This window comes from Megalopta genalis, chromosome 14 (assembly GCF_051020955.1).
Source record: "Megalopta genalis isolate 19385.01 chromosome 14, iyMegGena1_principal, whole genome shotgun sequence".
NCBI lineage: Eukaryota > Metazoa > Arthropoda > Insecta > Hymenoptera > Halictidae > Megalopta > Megalopta genalis.
In genome coordinates, this window is record NC_135026.1 from 4149035 (window position 1) to 4167342 (window position 18308).

The window sequence follows — 18308 nt, forward strand, 5'->3', positions numbered from 1 at the left end:
ATTATATATATATAAATAAATAGGATAATAAATCTGGTGATAAAGGTACCGGTACGTTCGAAAACCATTGCGCCACATCCGTGAACAATTCGTCCCGATCCCGGAGCGGCCGGTTTCAGCGAAACGACTCGAACAGGCCGCGGCATATTCGTCCGAAGCGAGCGCGTCATAATTGGCTCCGGAGGAAAATGAAAAAAGAAAGAGCGCAGCTCCCGGCGACGGGAAATGAACTCCGAACTGGGTCATTTGACATGGTCGTGGTCAGCGAAACCCGTTAAATAGGGAGCCCGCAGTAATTAACGGTGTTTCGCCGGATCACACGGCGCGCGAACGTGAATTCTCGTGGCTTCCGCGAACTTTGTCGCGGTTTCGGGGGCTCGGCCGGCGCAGCGCGTCAGACGGTTCTCGCCGTCGGATTCTCGCCAATGACGGAAGAATCCCGAGTTCCCCGTTCACCGGGACAATAGGCCGTGCGCTGCTCGGACACCGGGGACAAGTTCGCGCAACGGGAAATCCTCGGCGGAACGGGGGGACAGGGGGATCGATGGTGGGGAGTAAATGGACGCGAGAGAAATAAGGGTTGAGAGAAAGGAGAATGGTTCTGTAGCGTGGGGAGGGGGGGGGGAGCAAAGCGTCGGAAGTTTGAAGCCCTTAATTGCTTTTTAAAACTTTCAAGTTCGACTCCCGGGTCGTCCCGGACCCCCTCCACCCCCTCCGCCGGTTCTTCAGCCCCCGGAACTCGTCCCGGTCGCACCCTTTGCATTCCACTTTGGAATGTTCAATATTAGTTTTCCCTATCGGAGTTGCAAACACGTTCGGCACGAGGGGCAACTCGAAGGCTAAGAGGGTGGCGATGCGCAAGAAAATAGACGGCTGATAGACAGGCCCGGTGAGAGAGAGGGAGGGAGAAAGACAATGAGATGGAGAGAGAAAGCAAGAGAACGAGAGATAACGGCTCTCATTACCAGCATCAAATGATAATTGAACAGTGTACAGAGAAGATCGCGGTAGATTTGATAAACTTTTCCAAAGTTCCATTAATTTTACAATGTAAAAGTACTAGCTTCTAAAGTAGTAACTTCATTTTTAATTCTCAAAAACAATTCTATAGTCCGTAGACAAGTATTAAAGACCCCCTTCCACAGATTTACCCTAAAGTCCGCACATTAATCCATAATTTCTTGAAGCCCCTGCAGAGAACGATTCTTCAGGTAATTTGGGAAAACTTTTTCCTTTGCGAAAATGTCGGCAAACGCTTCGTTAACAAGTTATTCGCAAAAGAACAGGGACCAATTGGAACGTCGGCGCGCCCGAGGCCACGCCCGCGCGGTGGGGAGCGCGTGACGCGTCAGCGGCCGCTCTCACATAGAGCGCAACGGCCGCCCGCATTCGCTCTTTGATTGGTCCGCGTTTTTCCTTAATAACTCCTTAACGAAGCCTCGGCGAAGATTTCCGCAAAGGAAAAAGTCGCTCGAAATTGCCTCAGCAATCGCCTGGTACAATCGTTTCGGGACACCGTGTGGATCCCGTCGAAAGACGACACCTGTACGCTCCGCGGGTTCGGTAATTGCAGTATTAACGACACAGAGCGGCGCGTTCGCGTTTAATTGGAGAACGCCGTTACAAATAACCGAGCTGGAAAGTTCCAATATCTCCGGTAACAATGGGCGCTCGGGACGCTGACAAAGAGGCCGGTGGAAACGGAGAAAGAGGGAAATTAGTCAGAGGTTTGAATATAACGAACCATAATGGATCGCGAGAAGAAGCCTTTTGTCGAGGCGGCGGCGGCGGTCCGCCCCCCGCCCGCGCAGGTAAAGTTCGTTTGTTTCCCTTTCTTTGTCCCGGCGACGCCTCCATTAACCGGCGCCTTTCCCGCGCCGATCGAACCGCGCGCGGCTCGGCGATTAACCTCTCGCGGCGCGGCCGTTGCGGTTCCGCGGCACGAGCACGGACCATCGAGAGGCCTGTCTCGAAAGGCCTGCGGACCCTCGAGCTCTCTCGAGAACGAGGTGGCTCGAGGGAAAAAGATACGAGCAGTCGCTCCCTCCGCGACGGCGTCCGCCATTTGAATGGACGGTTCGAGAGGATCCCTCATGCAATATGGAGCGGAATGCAGATGGAACGCGCATCGACCGCCGGATACGTTAAATAAGACCCGGAACTGTCCGATCGCCGGTTCTTCCGTCGCTCGAAATCCCCTGTGTATCGAATCTCGATTATCCTTCTCGACGGACGTTCCACGTCGAATCGGCGTATCGCGGTATTCAAATGACTATACTGCGGCCCGTTATGCGAGATCAACTGTTTTTACGTTTGAGTTTGACCATAGAGTCGTTGCGCCGATAAAATACGTATTTCTCGAGATTTCGGCGTTTTATCCGCCGTTCATATTTATCCGCCGTACATTTTTCGTCGGTGAGGAAGGGAGCTTCGTTTACCTTCGGTCTTCTTCCCTCTTTCTCATACTGAGCGACTGTTTTTATTTAGTAAAGCCTTGTACACAGCTTAGACCGTGTACTTTATAATAAAGAAGCGCCGTAGAAATATTCTTCAGGCGATTTGAAGCAACTTTTCCCTTAGAGAAAATTTTCCACGAGGCTTCGTTAACGAGTTATTCGCGAGGAACGCGGAGCAATCGCGGCACTGCTGCGTGATGACTCATTGCCCTAGCGTCCCGCACCACTGACAGCACGCGTGACGTGGCAGCGACCGCTTGGTCGGAGGGCGGGACGCCGACCGCGTTGAGTCTCACCAATTGGTCAGAGTTTTTCGTTAATAACTCGTCAACGAAGCCTCGTAGAAAATTTTTGCTAAGGAAAAAGTTGCTTGAAATCGCCTCTGGAATCCCCCCGTTCCGGATTGCGAGACATTTTTGGGACATTGTGTACATTGTAGTCTAATACGTACTATTGAGTCGGTTGCATTATATAGATATACGATACAATAATACATAATTTAAGATACACAATGTCTTATATATTATCATTCTGTCACAAATTTCGACAGCTATTTCCGACGATCGCCTCCAGGTGGCCGCATTTCCCGCTGCTCCGCGTCGCCAACTTGTACGTACAGCGTGCTCGAACAAGTGGGCAACAGAGAAAGAAACAAACAGAAAGGCGGCGACCCGAGCGAAGACAAAGAGGGAGGCCCGAGGAGAGCCCGACCCGTCGATAACCAGCCCGCGCCACGGTTTTTGCACTCGAAGCAATTAACGTTGCCGGGTAAAAGAAGCCGCGGCGCTCGAGGGCTCGCCTCGATTGGTTTGTCCATCCTCCGGGCGTCGGGCTCACTTTTCTTCTCGCGAAACTCCGCGAAACCGTAAAGTGCCCCGTCCTCGGAACTTTCGTCCGACGGGGCTTTCCCCTCCCCCGCCCTTCTCTTTTCTTTTCGTTTCGCGCGCGCGTCCGCCGAGCTTTCAGCCCCGGCGAAAGAGATACTTTTATTGGTCACGAAAGTTTTGTCGCGGCGAATGTTCGTGATATCCGGAATGGTTCATCGGCGTGGCTCGATAAATTGCGCGATCCCGCAGCTCGCGAGAAATTCCGGACGGGAATTCGCGGTGCGAAAAACGCGACGGTCGCTCGTTTTTTATATTATGTATCTATTTATATATCTATATAATGCAATGATCCAATGGTACTTATTAGACTACAATGTACACAATGTCCCAAAAATGTCTCGCAATCCGAAACAGAGGGATTCCGGAGGTGATTTCAAGCAACTTTTTCCTTAGCGAAAATTTTCTACGAGGCCTCGTTGACGAGTTATTAACGAAAAACACTGACCAATTGGAGAGACTCGGTACGGCCGGCGTCCCGCCCTCCGGCCAAGCGGTCGCTGCTACGTCACGCGCACTGCCAGTGGAGCGGAGCGCTAGGGCGATGAGTCATCACACAGTAGTCCGCAGCAGTCACGTGCGGTCCGATTTCTCCGTGTTTCTCGCGAATAACTCGTTAACGAAGCCTCGTAGAACATTTCCGCTAAGGAAAAAGTTGCTTCAAATCGCCTGAAGAACATTCCTACGGCGCTTTTTTTTTATTATAAAGTACACGGTCTAAGCTGTGTACAGGGCTTTACTAAATAAAAGCAGTTGCCCAGTAAGAGTCAAAAAGGAAAAAAGCGCTCGTTGGCTCGCCCGCCTAGCGCTAGTCAAGCTCGCCTCTCATTGGTTGATGTTTTTTTTTATTAATAACTCGCGTGAACGAAGCCTCACAGAACAATTCCGCAAAGGAGAAAGTTGCTTCAAATGCCCTCGGGAATCCATTTCCGGATTGCAAGACATTTTCGTGCGCCCCCCCCCCCCCCCCCGTATAAAATATAACACGCGATATACATAATTTTTACGAAGTCAAACGACATAAAAATCTAAATACTTCCTCTGTCATACGTTCACTGTTTTATTCAGTCCCTGCAAGGCTGGAACAGCTCTCCTTTCCCGTGAAATCCTCGGAAGCTGTCGCGTCGGCAGACATCGTTAACTTTCCAAATGGGATCTTGTCCGTGGGATCCGACGATCATTGGACAGCGTGAAACGGTAGCGCGAGTTCTCATGGCGCGGACCGAGCGAGGGCGAGCCGTCGAAACGAGGAGGACAGATATCCGCGTTTCGAGCGCGACGAGCAACGAAGTTCCTTAATGAAGAATAACGCCCCGGCCATAGGGAAGATATTTCCACTTAAACAAACGTCCCCCCCCCCCCGCCCGGTCGGCCCTCCTTTGCTTTCTGTCGACGGGAATTGCTCTCCATTTTTCCCCTAATCTCTCCCCCGTTCTCTCTCCCTCCCTCTCCCACGGAGCGTGTCCCGCCAAGTCCCTCTATATTGATAGCGTCATTACCTTCCTATCGACTCCTTCCACGCGGCGTCTTAATAGAGCGAGGCCCCGAGAACGCCGGCAGCGGCCGAACGTATTCTTCCCACGGCCACCGCGGGCCAACGCGGAACACGCACTTGTCACGCCATGGCAAATTGATTTACGTTGCGACTTCCCCACCCCTTCCCGCCCTCTGTATTTCGTTGTAAATCGGTCGGTGGGAAGCGCGGAATAATTATAAAATATTTATAATAATTTATAATTACGTATATATTATTTATATTATTTTATATTATATATAATATAATAATAATATAACATAAAATATAAAATTATATACAATAATAGAATAATAGAATAATAAAATAATATAAAACAATATAATATATAAAATTATATAATATTATATAATAATACTGTGCGCCCAGTCGCCGTGTATTACCATTCGTGCCATTTAGACAAGCAGATCAAGAATCAATCACACCGCGTTGCCGTCTATTTATTTATTCGCCGTCCCTTCGACGGATGTGTTTTCGTGGCGCTCGGCGCCTCTGGGCGCGCTTCGATAACCGCCGAAAATAAAATAATCGGGATCGGGTTGAAAGGAGAATCGTGTCGATGGCTGCGGCTTAATTCTCTTAACGATCGGCTGGTGGCCTGGCGGGGGGTGGGGTGGGGCGGGGGTGTTAAGAGGTTCAGACAGAAGCGTGGCTCCGTGTGACGTCGTCGAAGAGGCTTCGCACGCGATGCACATTCTCTATCGACCCTGCATCGGCTCGCGTCGCCTCGAATCTCTCGATCTTCTCATCGGGATTTGGGTCGGCGACGTTGTCGCTCTTCGGTGGCCATCCCGGCCGATCCGATTCGGGTGAACGGCGCCCGATTCCCGCGACGATTCCCGAGGAACGTGGAAAGGTGACGCGCGAGCGACCTGCCAATCCGCTGGCCACGTTACCGTCCAGGGACACAGGACTCCGGCTTAATCGGGACACTTTTCTTTTATCTTTTACCTGGCGCTATCGCCGCGGACGCCTAGCCTAACCTGGGGGGCGGGGGCAGGTTATGTCACGCCGACTATACGCCGGTGATCGGACGGTTCGAGAAGCCGGGAGATCGTGCCGCCAACGACCTGGACTAACCTGGACCTAACCTTAACTCAGACCTAACCCGGAGCAGCCAATCCAGAGGATGCAGTCGTTGCAGCGTCGCCGATTCTTCAGCGACGTCGCACGTTCCTCTGTAACGGTTAACAGTCCCGGGCCTTTATCTGCTCGTCATAAAACGATATCGTTCCGCGGACTTCCTTCGCCGCTTGAATACACGATGCCGGTTTCCGCGTAGCGGAATTTTAACCGGCGCAACGGACGCCGTAATCGCCGGACACTTTTAGCTTATCCGATGCCGGCGTCCGTGTTCGGAGATTGCCGAGATGTCGCATCGGCTCGGAATAGAAACGAGGTGGAGCTCCGCGGTGTTGCCGGCGCGTTTTTGCGACGTTGACGCGAGTGTTCTCGCTGTTTTTGCGAGGCGTTCTTACGTACTTAATGGAACATTTTTACAGTATTGACGAGGTGTTCTCGTAAGTTAGGCGATGCGTTTTTGTATTGTTCGCGAAGCTTTTCTACAGTGTTGCCGAACTGTCTTTACGGTGTTGTGGAAGCGTTTTTACAATCTTGATGAAGTAAATCTTAATCTTGACGAGGACTAATCTTGACTATAACTTTGACAATGCATTTCTACATTGCTCACGACGGATTTTTACAGTGTTGCCAAACTTTACTTACAACATTGTCAAAGCATTTTCATAATATTGGCAAAGCAAACTTTAATCTTGACAAAGTGGCTCTACGACTTTGATAATGCATTTCTATATTATTCACGAAATATTTGTACAGTGTTGCCAAACTTGCCTCACAGTGTTGTCAAAGCGTTTTTACAATCTTGGCAAAGTAAATCATAATCTTGACGAAGTGGCCCTATAACTTTGACAATGCATTTCTATATTATTCGCGAAATATTTTTACAGTGTTGCCAAACTGTCCTTACAGTGTTGTCAAAGCATTTTCACAATCTTGACAAAGCAAACTTTAATCTTGACAAAGTGGCCCTATAACTTTGATAATGCATTTCTATATCATTCACAAAATATTTTTAAAGTGTTGCCATAACCGTACTTACAGCGTTGTCAAATCATTTTCACAATCTTAGCCAAACACTCCTACAATCTTGACAAAGTATCCGTACAACTTTGGCAATGCATTTCAAACATTGTTCAGGAAGCATTTTTATACAGTGTTGCCAAATTGTTCTTACAGCGTTGTAAATGCATTTTCACCACCTTGACAAAGTATCCTTACGGCCGTGACAGTCAGAAAATAATTACTGGTCTCCTTCATCTGGAAAATAAAATTCCTAACGTTAAATTGAGCCCTTTCAGAGCAACGTTGCCACTTCCTCGTCGTCCAGTAAAAAAAATAAAATTATCGTTTATCACATATATGTAAGAATTGTAATGACAAAGCATCGACAACGTAAAGACAAGAAATTTCTTCCCATTTAATATAAGAGACTGAATGACATCGCCATAGCAGTCCAACGAATCGCAACAGTGCAGATTCGTGCGTGGTGGTGGGGGTATCATTTCGTGGGTCGCTGGCTCGTGTGCACTGGTTGGCCAGCATAAATACTACACCGTATTTGTCCGAGGCGCAAGTTTCGGAACGTTTCGTGTCGGAGCGCATAAATGAACCCTTTGCGTGGAATTTATCGCGATTGGACTCCATCGATCGGTGTGGAATCGAGCAGACACCTGGATCTATCTTTTCCCGGCGATCCTCGAAATCGACACCTGCGCGGGCTCGAGCGTGAACAACGGGATCCTCGGCGCGGTGTCATCGATCCCGAATTAATTAATTCCGATCGTCGAAAGAGCCACGTTTCCCGATAAATATGGCTCCTGTTGATCGAAGGCGGTCGTAAATCGCGACTCTCCGCGGAACGATTCGAGGCCGGATTCGATTACGATTCAACTGCTGAGGAACTGGTCTCGGCCAATTCCACGCGATGCGAGCATTTGCTTGGTAGCTGGCGCGGTTCCAGCCGCGGAACGTTGTACACGGCCGCTTTCGTACGGCTGCCGACAAATTAGCGCGAGCCTCGTTCGCGCAACCGTTCCGATGAAATCGTGTATGAAACATGCGCTCGCCGGCCGCGAGCGCGTTTCCCGCCGCTCCCCCTCCCCCCTCCGCCTCCGCCGGCCGCCGAAACTCCACTTGCGGATAACGCCGGTTCCAAGGCTCTCGAGTATCATCGGCCGGCATTTTAATAATCCGCCGCGCAATTTTGTTCGGGCGAACGCATTTACACGCTGCTTGAGAATATATCAAATATCCCGGCGAACGAAATTATAATTGGAATAGTTTAAGCCTCGGCCAAATTGGCCCAGCCGAAAAACCGGGGGCAAGGGCCGCCGCGCGGTAGAACGTTGCCCGCGACCAGTTTTTCGCCGAAATTTTCATCGCGGCATTAACTACGCGAACATTCTTGCGGCTGGGATTATAATACTGTGCAACCGGGTGATCGTCGTCGTTTAGAATCATCGCTGACCCAATTGCCGTGCCAGAAACGTAAACCGAGACGATCGTTTATTTGTCCGGGAGAATTTCGGCAATTTCGAAAACTCGGGCTTGCCGGGACCTTCATAATTGCACCGCCATCGGATAGCCGAGGTTCTTCCGATTCAAACGAGTCCAAACACGACGGAGATCGGGCCACGTAGAGCGTGGTACTATATACCGGGTGAACGAATTGAATCGATCGCTTCGAATTGTATTTTATTTATTTTCGCGCGAATCACCGTGAGAAACATTGTTCGGTTAGAACGATGGAACTGGCGAAGAGAAAATTCGTCCGAAGATCGTGCGTTCCGCGATTTTGATTTGTCTGTTTTCTTTTTTTTAACGAAAGTACATATTTTCGTCGCTATATAGACCCAACGATTCACAGTTAGTCCCCCAGCAATATGTTTCTTCGACGTTTTCTCGAACGAACGTAAACAAGTAAATTGGTCGAGTCGTTTCGGTCACCCTATAGATTGCGAAAAGCTTAAACCGGACCGGACCGATTTACGTCGTGTTTGGGCTCATTTTAATCGGCAGAATCTCGGCTATCCATTTATGCTATCGACGATCCGATATCGAGTGAAATTTCAGGCCCGGCCTCGCTTCGATTTAAATCCGCCGACTCCATCTAAATCCACGCAAAAACTTCGCGGTGGATCGTGACAGATCGGCGTCCCGGTTTCGGTTCCGATGTCGCGAGAATCCGGCTTGTCAAGAATCGGTGTCAGACGCGCGCAGTTTCCAAGCAAACAACTTGCAGCGACGCGCCGACCGAATCCGAGCCCCCGCTTTGTTCCCGTTTAATAAATATACGGACGCGTCTGGTTTGTTCACGTGACGTCAGCCAGAACGTTCCCACGCGAAGCGTGAACGGGCGAGCAATCAATCCGGGGCATTTTCATCTCCGAAAGTTTTACGTGCAGGCATGCCTCGGGGATCAATTCTCCGCGCCGTGTGTACCGATAATCTGTGTCTGTCGTGCGGCCGCACAGCCTGTGCGCGGCGCCCTCGAAAAGAAAGGGACGCGAGAGACGAGGGGTGGCCCACGGTTGCCCTCTCCCCCCACCACCGCCGCCGCCCACGTTCTACAACAATACCAGGCAATGGTATTCCTATGCAGCTATCGGTGGTCGACCTCGAAACATGTATATCGATCCGAGTTATGCGTCCGGCATACTGTGCTCCTCGGCCACTCACAATTCGGAACAATCACACTTGATTGGAGAGCATCGGCCAGATGCAGCATCGTTAATGTTTCATTCGACCCAGGGCGGGGCCCTTATCGCGTGCGCCGAGATTAATTACCGCGATCAGATTAGTCGTCGCCGCCCAACTCCTTCGCCGAACCGTCTTTCGCGGACTCGGCGGATTTTACTGGGCCGCGCAGTGGCCCGGTTTCGAGAATGTTACAACTCTCGAACCGTTCGAGATATCGCGATGAAACTTTCGCTAAAAATAATTAAACAATAGCAGTTTTCAGCCACAGATGGTTCAATATTTTTTGCATTTGTGGAACGGTGAATTTCAATAAATTTTCATCGCTATATTCGATTTAAAAAAAGAATTGTTTAAACGTAATTGTGCGAGCTATTTGTCGCTTTCTAAATATGTATTTTCATATTTATATTTACGTGTCACTGAATTCTTCAAATCGGACCACTCTGCGGTCCGACTCGATTACTCTTTCATACCCGCGCGAATCGACCGTCCCGATATTACACCGCTGACAAGCAATTCAAATTAGATTATGCTGCGAAGCCGCTGCCCCTTCCCCCCCACCCCACCCGCTGCGCGCCAGTCATGCTCTCTGGAATTGTAACAGGGGGACGGACCTGTCAACATTGTACAGCGGCGTTATTGGCATTAAATTTGTGTTACACTGGTGTTACAAATTTTAATGATTCCAGTTCGTTTTAATGGTCGCAGCAAAGTGCAAGGGCCACGGTTTTTAGTGCGCGGCTGTGCGTGATAAAAAACCGCATTTAAGATTCCAACGGTTGTTGACCTTTTTCCGGACAAAATATGATATATATTATTATTATATTATTATATATTATTATTATTATTATATTATTATATTTTATTATTATATCATTATACATATTATTATTACTATATACTATATATTTACTATATATAATTAAAATAAATATATATAATAATACAGTAATAATAATAATATTTTATCAGATAACTCCTTCCAGAGTTTCTTAATTTCTCCGCGGTCCTCGCTGAAACACGCGCGAGCCATTTAAATTATCTCGTTCACGACAGTGACTGCTCGTCGCGCTGCCGCGGCACGCGAGTCAACCGACAGCGCCCGAAGATGCTGAAGCGACTGTTGTCACGGCCAATGATGACTCATCGGTCGCGCGTGCTTGCGTCAGCCGTCCAGCGACTCCGGTTACGCGTATCAGGCGTCAGTGCTCAAAACAATAACAATCCTTCGCGACGAGATGAATCGTCGAAACCTTAACGGTCAAACGATATTCATACAGGGAGTCCAGATGGACCCCAGGCGCATAAATAACCCGCGGCGACATTTCCCTTACTGGAAACGTTCTATTCTCGAACGGACCGCATAAATTGACCCTAATAATGTGCCGTGGAAGCGTCGGCCGAGCGCGCGCGGCTCCCTTCGATATACGATTTACATATTCGACTCCGTGTTATTCGGTGCTGCGTCGCGTGCACGGCTGATCAGCTTGCACCGTATCGGTTTTATTCGGCCGAGGAAAGAAAAGTCGCGGTCTTGGAGCAACCCTGAACGCGGCGGACCAGGATAACGGGACGCGGCGGGTTAACGCGGCGTACACGGGAACGCTTTTCGCCGGCTCACGGACGGCCACGTCGAAACACAGCCAATATGAGATCGCCGCCGGGGGATATTGCGAAATAAAAAGGGTTAAATTAAAAATTCTCGGTCGAGTGGCCCCGTCCTTTTGCCCGCCGTCTCGAGAATATTCCTGCGGAATTTGAACGTGAAAGCACGAAAGAAGCGGAGATAGAGATAGAGAGCCCCTCTCTCTCTCTCTCTCTCTCTGTTTCTCGTTACGCGGTCGCCTCTTCTATCCGAAGGCACCGACTTTTATAGCGAGCCCGGGCATAAAAGACGGCGCTTTGTGCTCCCTAAAGCCGCCCTTATCGATATTTCTCGATAACAAAAATGAACGACTACGCTCCGCTCTGCTCCGCTCTGCTCGGCTCGACTTGACTTTATACCGTCGTTTTCGCTTTGTGTTCTAGAACGACACGATGCAAGTGGTTTGGCAATATCACAAGGAGGAGCCGGCGTCCGCCGCCGGAGTTTTGCCGGCTAACGGCGCGGTCCGTGGCTCGAGGCCGCTTTATCTGGTGCAAAGGGACTCGCAGCCGAAGCCGAGCCCGCGGAGCCAAGAAGCCGAGCAGCCGCTTCAAACGTGGGACATATTGAACAAGCAGGTTCGTATCGAAGTCATTTATCCACGTCCGAGGACCGCCACCAGACGATCAATTACGCGCCGACGCTCCATTTTATCCTTATGCAACGCGACCCCGTCAACGGGCTCACCTGTGCCACCTTCTTCCTCTTCGCCACCTTTCCTTGTTACCTACGCCTCTCTCTCTCTCTCTCTCTCTCTCTCTGTTATTGTTATCACATTTTTCCCGGAAATGCCATATTTCGAGTTGCTGTAAATTTCCGTGTGCTAGTCCTACGTCTATGTAAGATATTTATGCCAATGCATTTCTACATTGCCCACGAAGGATTTGTACAGCGTTGCCAAACTTTCCTTACAGTGTTGTCAAAGCATTTTTGCAATTTTGACAAAGCAAACTTTAATCGTAACGAAGTGGCCCTACAACTTTGACAATGCATTTCTACGATGTCCACGAAGCATTGTTACAGTGTTGCCGAACTTTTCATACAGTGTTGCCAAAGCATTATCACAATCTTGGCAAAGCAGCTCTACAATCTTAACGAAGTGTTGCAACAACTTTTCGCAATGTATTCCAAACATTATTCACTAAGTATTTTTACAGAGTTGCCAAACTGTACTTACAGAGTCGCCAAACTGTTCTCACAGTGTTGGCAAAGCAACTCTACAATGTTGAAAATGTGCCCCTACAACTTTTGGCAGTGTATTCCAAACATAATTCGCGAAGAATTTTTACAGTGTTGTCAGAGTACTTTCACAATTTTGACACAGCATCACTACAATCTTGACAAAGTTTTCTTACAACTTTGGGAATGCATTTCTACATTGCCCACAAAGCATTGTTACAGTGTTGCCAAACTTTCCTTACAATATTGTCAAAGCATTTTTACAATCTTGGCAAAGCAAACTTCAATCTTGGTGAAGTGAGCGTACAACTTCGGCAATGCATTTCTACATTGTCCACGAACTTTTTTCTTACAGTGTTGCCAAAGCATTATCACAATCTTGGCAAAGCAATTCTAGGCTGTTGAAAAAATGCCTCTACAACTTTTGGCAATGCATTTCAAACATTGTTCACGAAGCATTTTTACAGTGTTGCCAAACTGTCATTACAGTGTTTTCAGAGTATTTTCACAATTTTGATACAGCATCCCTACAATCTTGACAAAGTGTCCCTGCAACTCTAGAAATGCATTTCTACAATTTCCATGAAGAACTTTTGCATTGTTGCCAAACTGTCCTTACAGAGTTGTCAAAGCATTTTCACAATTCTGATAAAGCACCCCTACAATCTTGACAAAGGGTCCCTACTAATTTGGCAATTCATTGTTGGCATTCATTGTTCGCAAACTATCTTTACAGTGTTGCCAAACTGTCTTCACAGCGTTGCCAATGCATTTTCCCAAATCTCAACAGAGCAATCCTACAATCATGACAAAGTGTCCAAACAACTTTGCCAATGTATTTTTACAGTACTACCAAACTGTCTTCACAGCGTTGCCAATGCATTTTCCCAAATCTCAACAGAGCAATCCTACAATCATGACAAAGTGTCCAAACAACTTTGCCAATGTATTTTTACACTACTACCAAACCGTCCTCACAGCGTTGCCAAAGTATTTTCACAATCTTGTCAAAGCAGCTCCACAATGTCGACAAAGTGTCCCTACAAGTTTGGCAACTGTTTCCATCCCCACCTCTGGTTGCCACCTGTGTCCCCGCTTCCCCCAATTTTGTCGACAAGCTTTGTCCCTTCTTCCCGCAACTTCCGTCGTACCCCGGTCCTCCCCGCCCCAACCAATTTCGTCGTTGCCTTCGGTCTCCCCTTCCCCCCGTTTACCCGCGTCCCCCTGTCCCTCCCTTTCGTCATTACCCGAGTCCACCTTTCCCCCCACGTTTTCGTTGTTCCCGGGCAGCCGGTTCGACGGTCAACTCGACGATGTGCGAAACCGGCGCGGGGTGAGATCGCGTGGGCGGAAAATTACGGTGTAACGCGAGCCATTGCCTGGCCGTGTATCCCGTAATATGATTACAACGCCGGGAAGAAGGATAACGCCGCGTCCAGGCACTTGCGTATGCATAATGATAGGCCACGGCGTAGGTGGTAATAATGTAATGGATAGGTGTTCGCGGGATTTTCGGTGTTAGGACATGAACAGACCACGGCCGGCCGGATATCACGACAGCGCGCCGGAGCCCGCCGCGCGCACTTTTTCCTTTCTTTAACGGGTTTTTTGTTTGCCGAACCTTTGCACACCTTCCGTGGACCTCCCGCTCGCGATGGATCACCGCGGGCTTATACGTGCGCGTATCCGCGCCCGTTTGTTCCTCGTTTAGAACGTTCCCCCGTGAATAATGCAGCGCGCGATAATATTCAATGTCTTTCGGCGACCGGTTCGTTGTTCCCCGCAATTATTTTTGTTATAATTGGACGCTGCCCGGGAAATTATGCCGTGTTTACGCGTGGCTCGCCCGTTCCATCGACGGCGCATTTCCCTGGGCGAATTAGGTTCGATGGGTTAAATATTGGAGCGTTGCGCCGGCGAAACAATACCATTGGGAATATACAGGGTTTCCGTTTTAATGCAAAAGCATTTGTTTGCAACTCTTTTTTATTTTGCGATTAGAGTTGCAATAATCGCGCCGTTCGAATTCATATTCGATGGAATATTAAGAAACAAATATTGTTGTACAAAAGTTGTACGCTGATGTCACGTGATTCATCGCCGATAAAATTGAATGGAATTGAATGGAATTGGATGGAATTGAATGAAATTGAAAGGAATTGAATGATATTCAATGCAATTAAATGCAAATCAATGCAAAACAATGCAAATCAATGCAAAACAATGCAATTCAATGCAAATCAATGCAAATCAATGCAATTCAATGCAATTCAATGCTGTTGAATAAAAGTGAATAAAATTGAATAAAATCGAATAACATTGAATAAAATTAAATGCAATTGAACAAAACTGAATAATATTGAATGACATTGAATAAAATTGAATGCAATTGAATGGAATTGAACAAAATTGAATAAAATTCAATAGAATTGAATAAAATTGAATAAAATTGAATAAAATTGAATAACATTGATTAACATTGAATAAAATTGAATAAAATTGAATAACATTGATTAACATTGAATAAAATTGAATGCAATTGAAAGCAATTGAATGGAATTGAACAAAATTAAATAAAATTCAATAGAATTGAATAAAATTGAACAAAATTGAACAAAATTGAACAAAACTAAATAAAATCGAACAAAATTGAATAAAGTTAAAATTGTCGCCTTGACAATCGGCGACTATGAAAAGGCAGGGCACCATGCAGCGGTACCGTCTGGGCGGTCTAAACGAGGCCGTCTGGAGGGAGCAGTTCCCTCAAACAAAGAGAGCATCCCGGCGAAAGTCTCGGCGCGTAGAAGGCCTACGGGAAAGCCGTGATCTCCGCGGTCCCGCGGCCGGTTCCCCCTACACGAGTCCGCCACATGTCGGCTAATTCGACGGGGAGGCTCGTCGAAATTTCTGGCCGCAATCTGTTACGCGAAGGGGGCCCCATTACTCGTCGGTTCGTTGGCTCGGCACTCGAAGGTGTCCGCGGATTTTGTTGTCGCGATACTACGTCCGGCTCGATTTACGCGCTTCTGTTTCGCTGGCGAGCGCGAACACGGTGCCAGCGGGCGGGGGAGAGGGGGTGTATGGTGGCGGACGCAGTGGAACAGGGTTGCACGGGGTGGCAGCTGCAGGGGGAGGGGGTGGTCGCGTTCGCTCCCGGGCACGTGAGATGAATGTTCGAACCCGTTTAACGTTTAGGCCGGAGCGAGTGGATTTTTATCGGATGCAAGCCGCGGAGCATTGTGCGCGCGCGGGCGAGCGAGCGAGCGAGCGAATTTATGACGGCATAAATCTTAACCGGGTCTCACATCCGGCAAAAACTATTCGTTCATTAGAGTCGCCGGCCCGTAGATTATGGCTCGACGTTATCGCCCGGATCAGACAATGCTAATTCCGCGGGCCGTGCTTATAGTTTATATCGGGACGGTAGGGTCCCTCTTTTGCGGGGAATTTACGCGTCACGTACACGGAGGGAAGGGATCGATCAGCCGGCGAATAGGTCGGAGAAGAATGGCCGTGCACTTCGCCCGGTTCGGGAATATTTCCCCCGGTGACGTGTGTTCCACCGAGAGGAAGCCTTCGCGTTCGCTTCGATTCGATTCGACGATCGGCGCCGGGAAACTGTCTCGTAAAAACAGCGATTCCTAAATGCGGAAATATAAAAAGGCTTTTTAGGAAATCTCGGATTTCGTCGGAGCTCCTCCGTTCGTGCGGAAATTTTATTTTCCGTTCGCGGTATTTGTGCCACGTCGCCGTAAAACAAAGACTGTCGCGAATCGTCTCGACCGCGCTCGATTCGTTTCCACGGCGCACGAAACGATTCCGCGGACGATTTCGAGCAACTTTTTCCTTTGCGGAAATCCTCTCCGCGGCCTCGTTTACTAGATATTAACGAAATACGCGGGCCCAATCAGCGGGCGAGCGCGTCCCCGCGGCCAATGGCGCGGCGCGCCGGTGCCGCGTGGGCGGGGCGCGCCGACCGAGCGTTTTTCGTTAATAACTCGCGAACCAAGCCTCGTGGAAAATTCCCGCTAAGGAGAAAGTTGCTCGGAATCGTCCGAACTATCTCTTTCCGCCCTTTTCGAGTTTAACGGGAGTTGCGAGCAGTATAAATTCCGTCTTAGAGATCGCGGCGCTCCGGCGACTTCATTCTTTCCTCTGTGCTCGTCCGTTTCGTTTTTGATTCTCGAGCAATTCAATCAAGCGATGCGTGCCGACGGGTCGCGTAATGGGAGCGCCGGCGAACCGAAAGGCAGGGGTCCGGCAACGGTATTATCAGGAAACCCGGAACGAAATAATAAATTGGAATTACGGGGCGGCGGGCGGCGCGTCGTTGGAACTGAACGACGCTAATTTCATCAGCTCTGTTTACAATTTATATATCGAATGGGATATCGCCGGGGCTCCGGTGTTCCGTTGCTCATCACGCTGTAACAAATTACCGCTTCTCCGAACTGGAAAGAAATTACTCGTTCGCCCGGCAAATGAAACGATTCCGCCGTCCCTTTCGCCGCCCCTTTTATACCACGGACAAGCCCCGATGGAATTGTTTGTCCAACGGTTCGATCTCGAAGTTCCCACGGATTTTTCCGAAGCTGCCACCGCCTTTTACCGCCGATATCGGAGTGGAAATTGTTTTCCCCGCCCGACAAACGCGAATATCGGCCATCGAATTATTTTCTCCCGTTACGTAGAGGCGACGTCAAATGTGTACAAGCTCTACGACCACGGATTCTCTGTCGTCGACTGGACGACGCGGTGATCGAAACGCTCGGAGAATTTGTCGTAGAAATATTGTCGCATTACACTTCCAACCGGACGAATTAATTAACGGAAGAGGTGCATTTTTATTCGACGTCTGAATCGTTGCAATCGTGGTGGATCGTTTTTATTTTGCATTAAAGTATTTATGGTTGAATGTTATTTTACGTGCGACGAGTATACTCGTCGTGTGGTCGTGTCATGTACTCGTTAAAATGCTGCCATTTTTCCGTGACGAGTATATTCGTCACAATGTTGCCACTTCTCCGTGACGAGTATACTCGTCAAAATGCTGCCACTTCTCCATGACGAGTATACTTGTCAAACACAGCTAACTGATTAAATAGCCAATAGTCACTACTTTTTTTGCGCGACGAGTATACTCGTCACGGCACAAAACACTACTACTTCTCCATGACGAGTATACTCGTCAAAATGCTGCCACTTCTCCATGACGAGTATACTCGTCAAAATGCTGCCACTTCTCCGTGACGAGCATATTCGTCAAAATTCTGCCACTTCTCCACGACGAATATACTCGTCACATCACAAAATGCTGCCATTTCTCCATGACGAATATACTCGCCACGTTACAAAATGCTCCCATTTCTCCATGACGAATGTACTTGTCAAAATGCTGCCACTTCTCCGTGACGAGTATACTCGTCAAAATTCTGCCATTTCTCCACGGCGAGTATACTCGTCACATCACAAAATGCTGTCATTTCTCCATGACGAATATACTCGCCACGTTACAAAATGCTCCCATTTCTCCATGACGAATATACTCGTCAAAATTCTGCCACTTCTCCTCGACGAGTACATTCGTCATATTACAAAATGCTGCCGTTTCTCCATGACGAATATATTCGCCACGTTACAAAATGCTGTCATTTCTCCATGATGAATATACTCGTCACGACACAAAACACTTCCACGTCTCCACGACGAGTATACTCGTCAAACACTTCTAGCCGGTTAATTCCGTCTGCTCGAACACGCGTCACCTGATAGTGGAAAGTTCCGGCGCAGCCCCGGCGTCGGTTTTAATTGTCCCGTGACAAACGGGGGGG

At 48.6% G+C, this 18308-nt stretch overlaps 1 protein-coding gene across 1 annotated transcript in view; it reads left to right on the plus strand.

Moving 5' to 3' along the window:
• olf413 (DBH like monooxygenase olf413) overlaps nucleotides 1-18308 on the plus strand; it is a 301895-nt gene that overhangs the window by 265836 nt on the left and 17751 nt on the right. The window contains exon 4 of the mRNA XM_076526364.1: nucleotides 11682-11876. Within this exon, the coding sequence (XP_076382479.1) occupies nucleotides 11682-11876 (195 nt within the window). The remainder of the gene's footprint in view (nucleotides 1-11681; nucleotides 11877-18308) is intronic.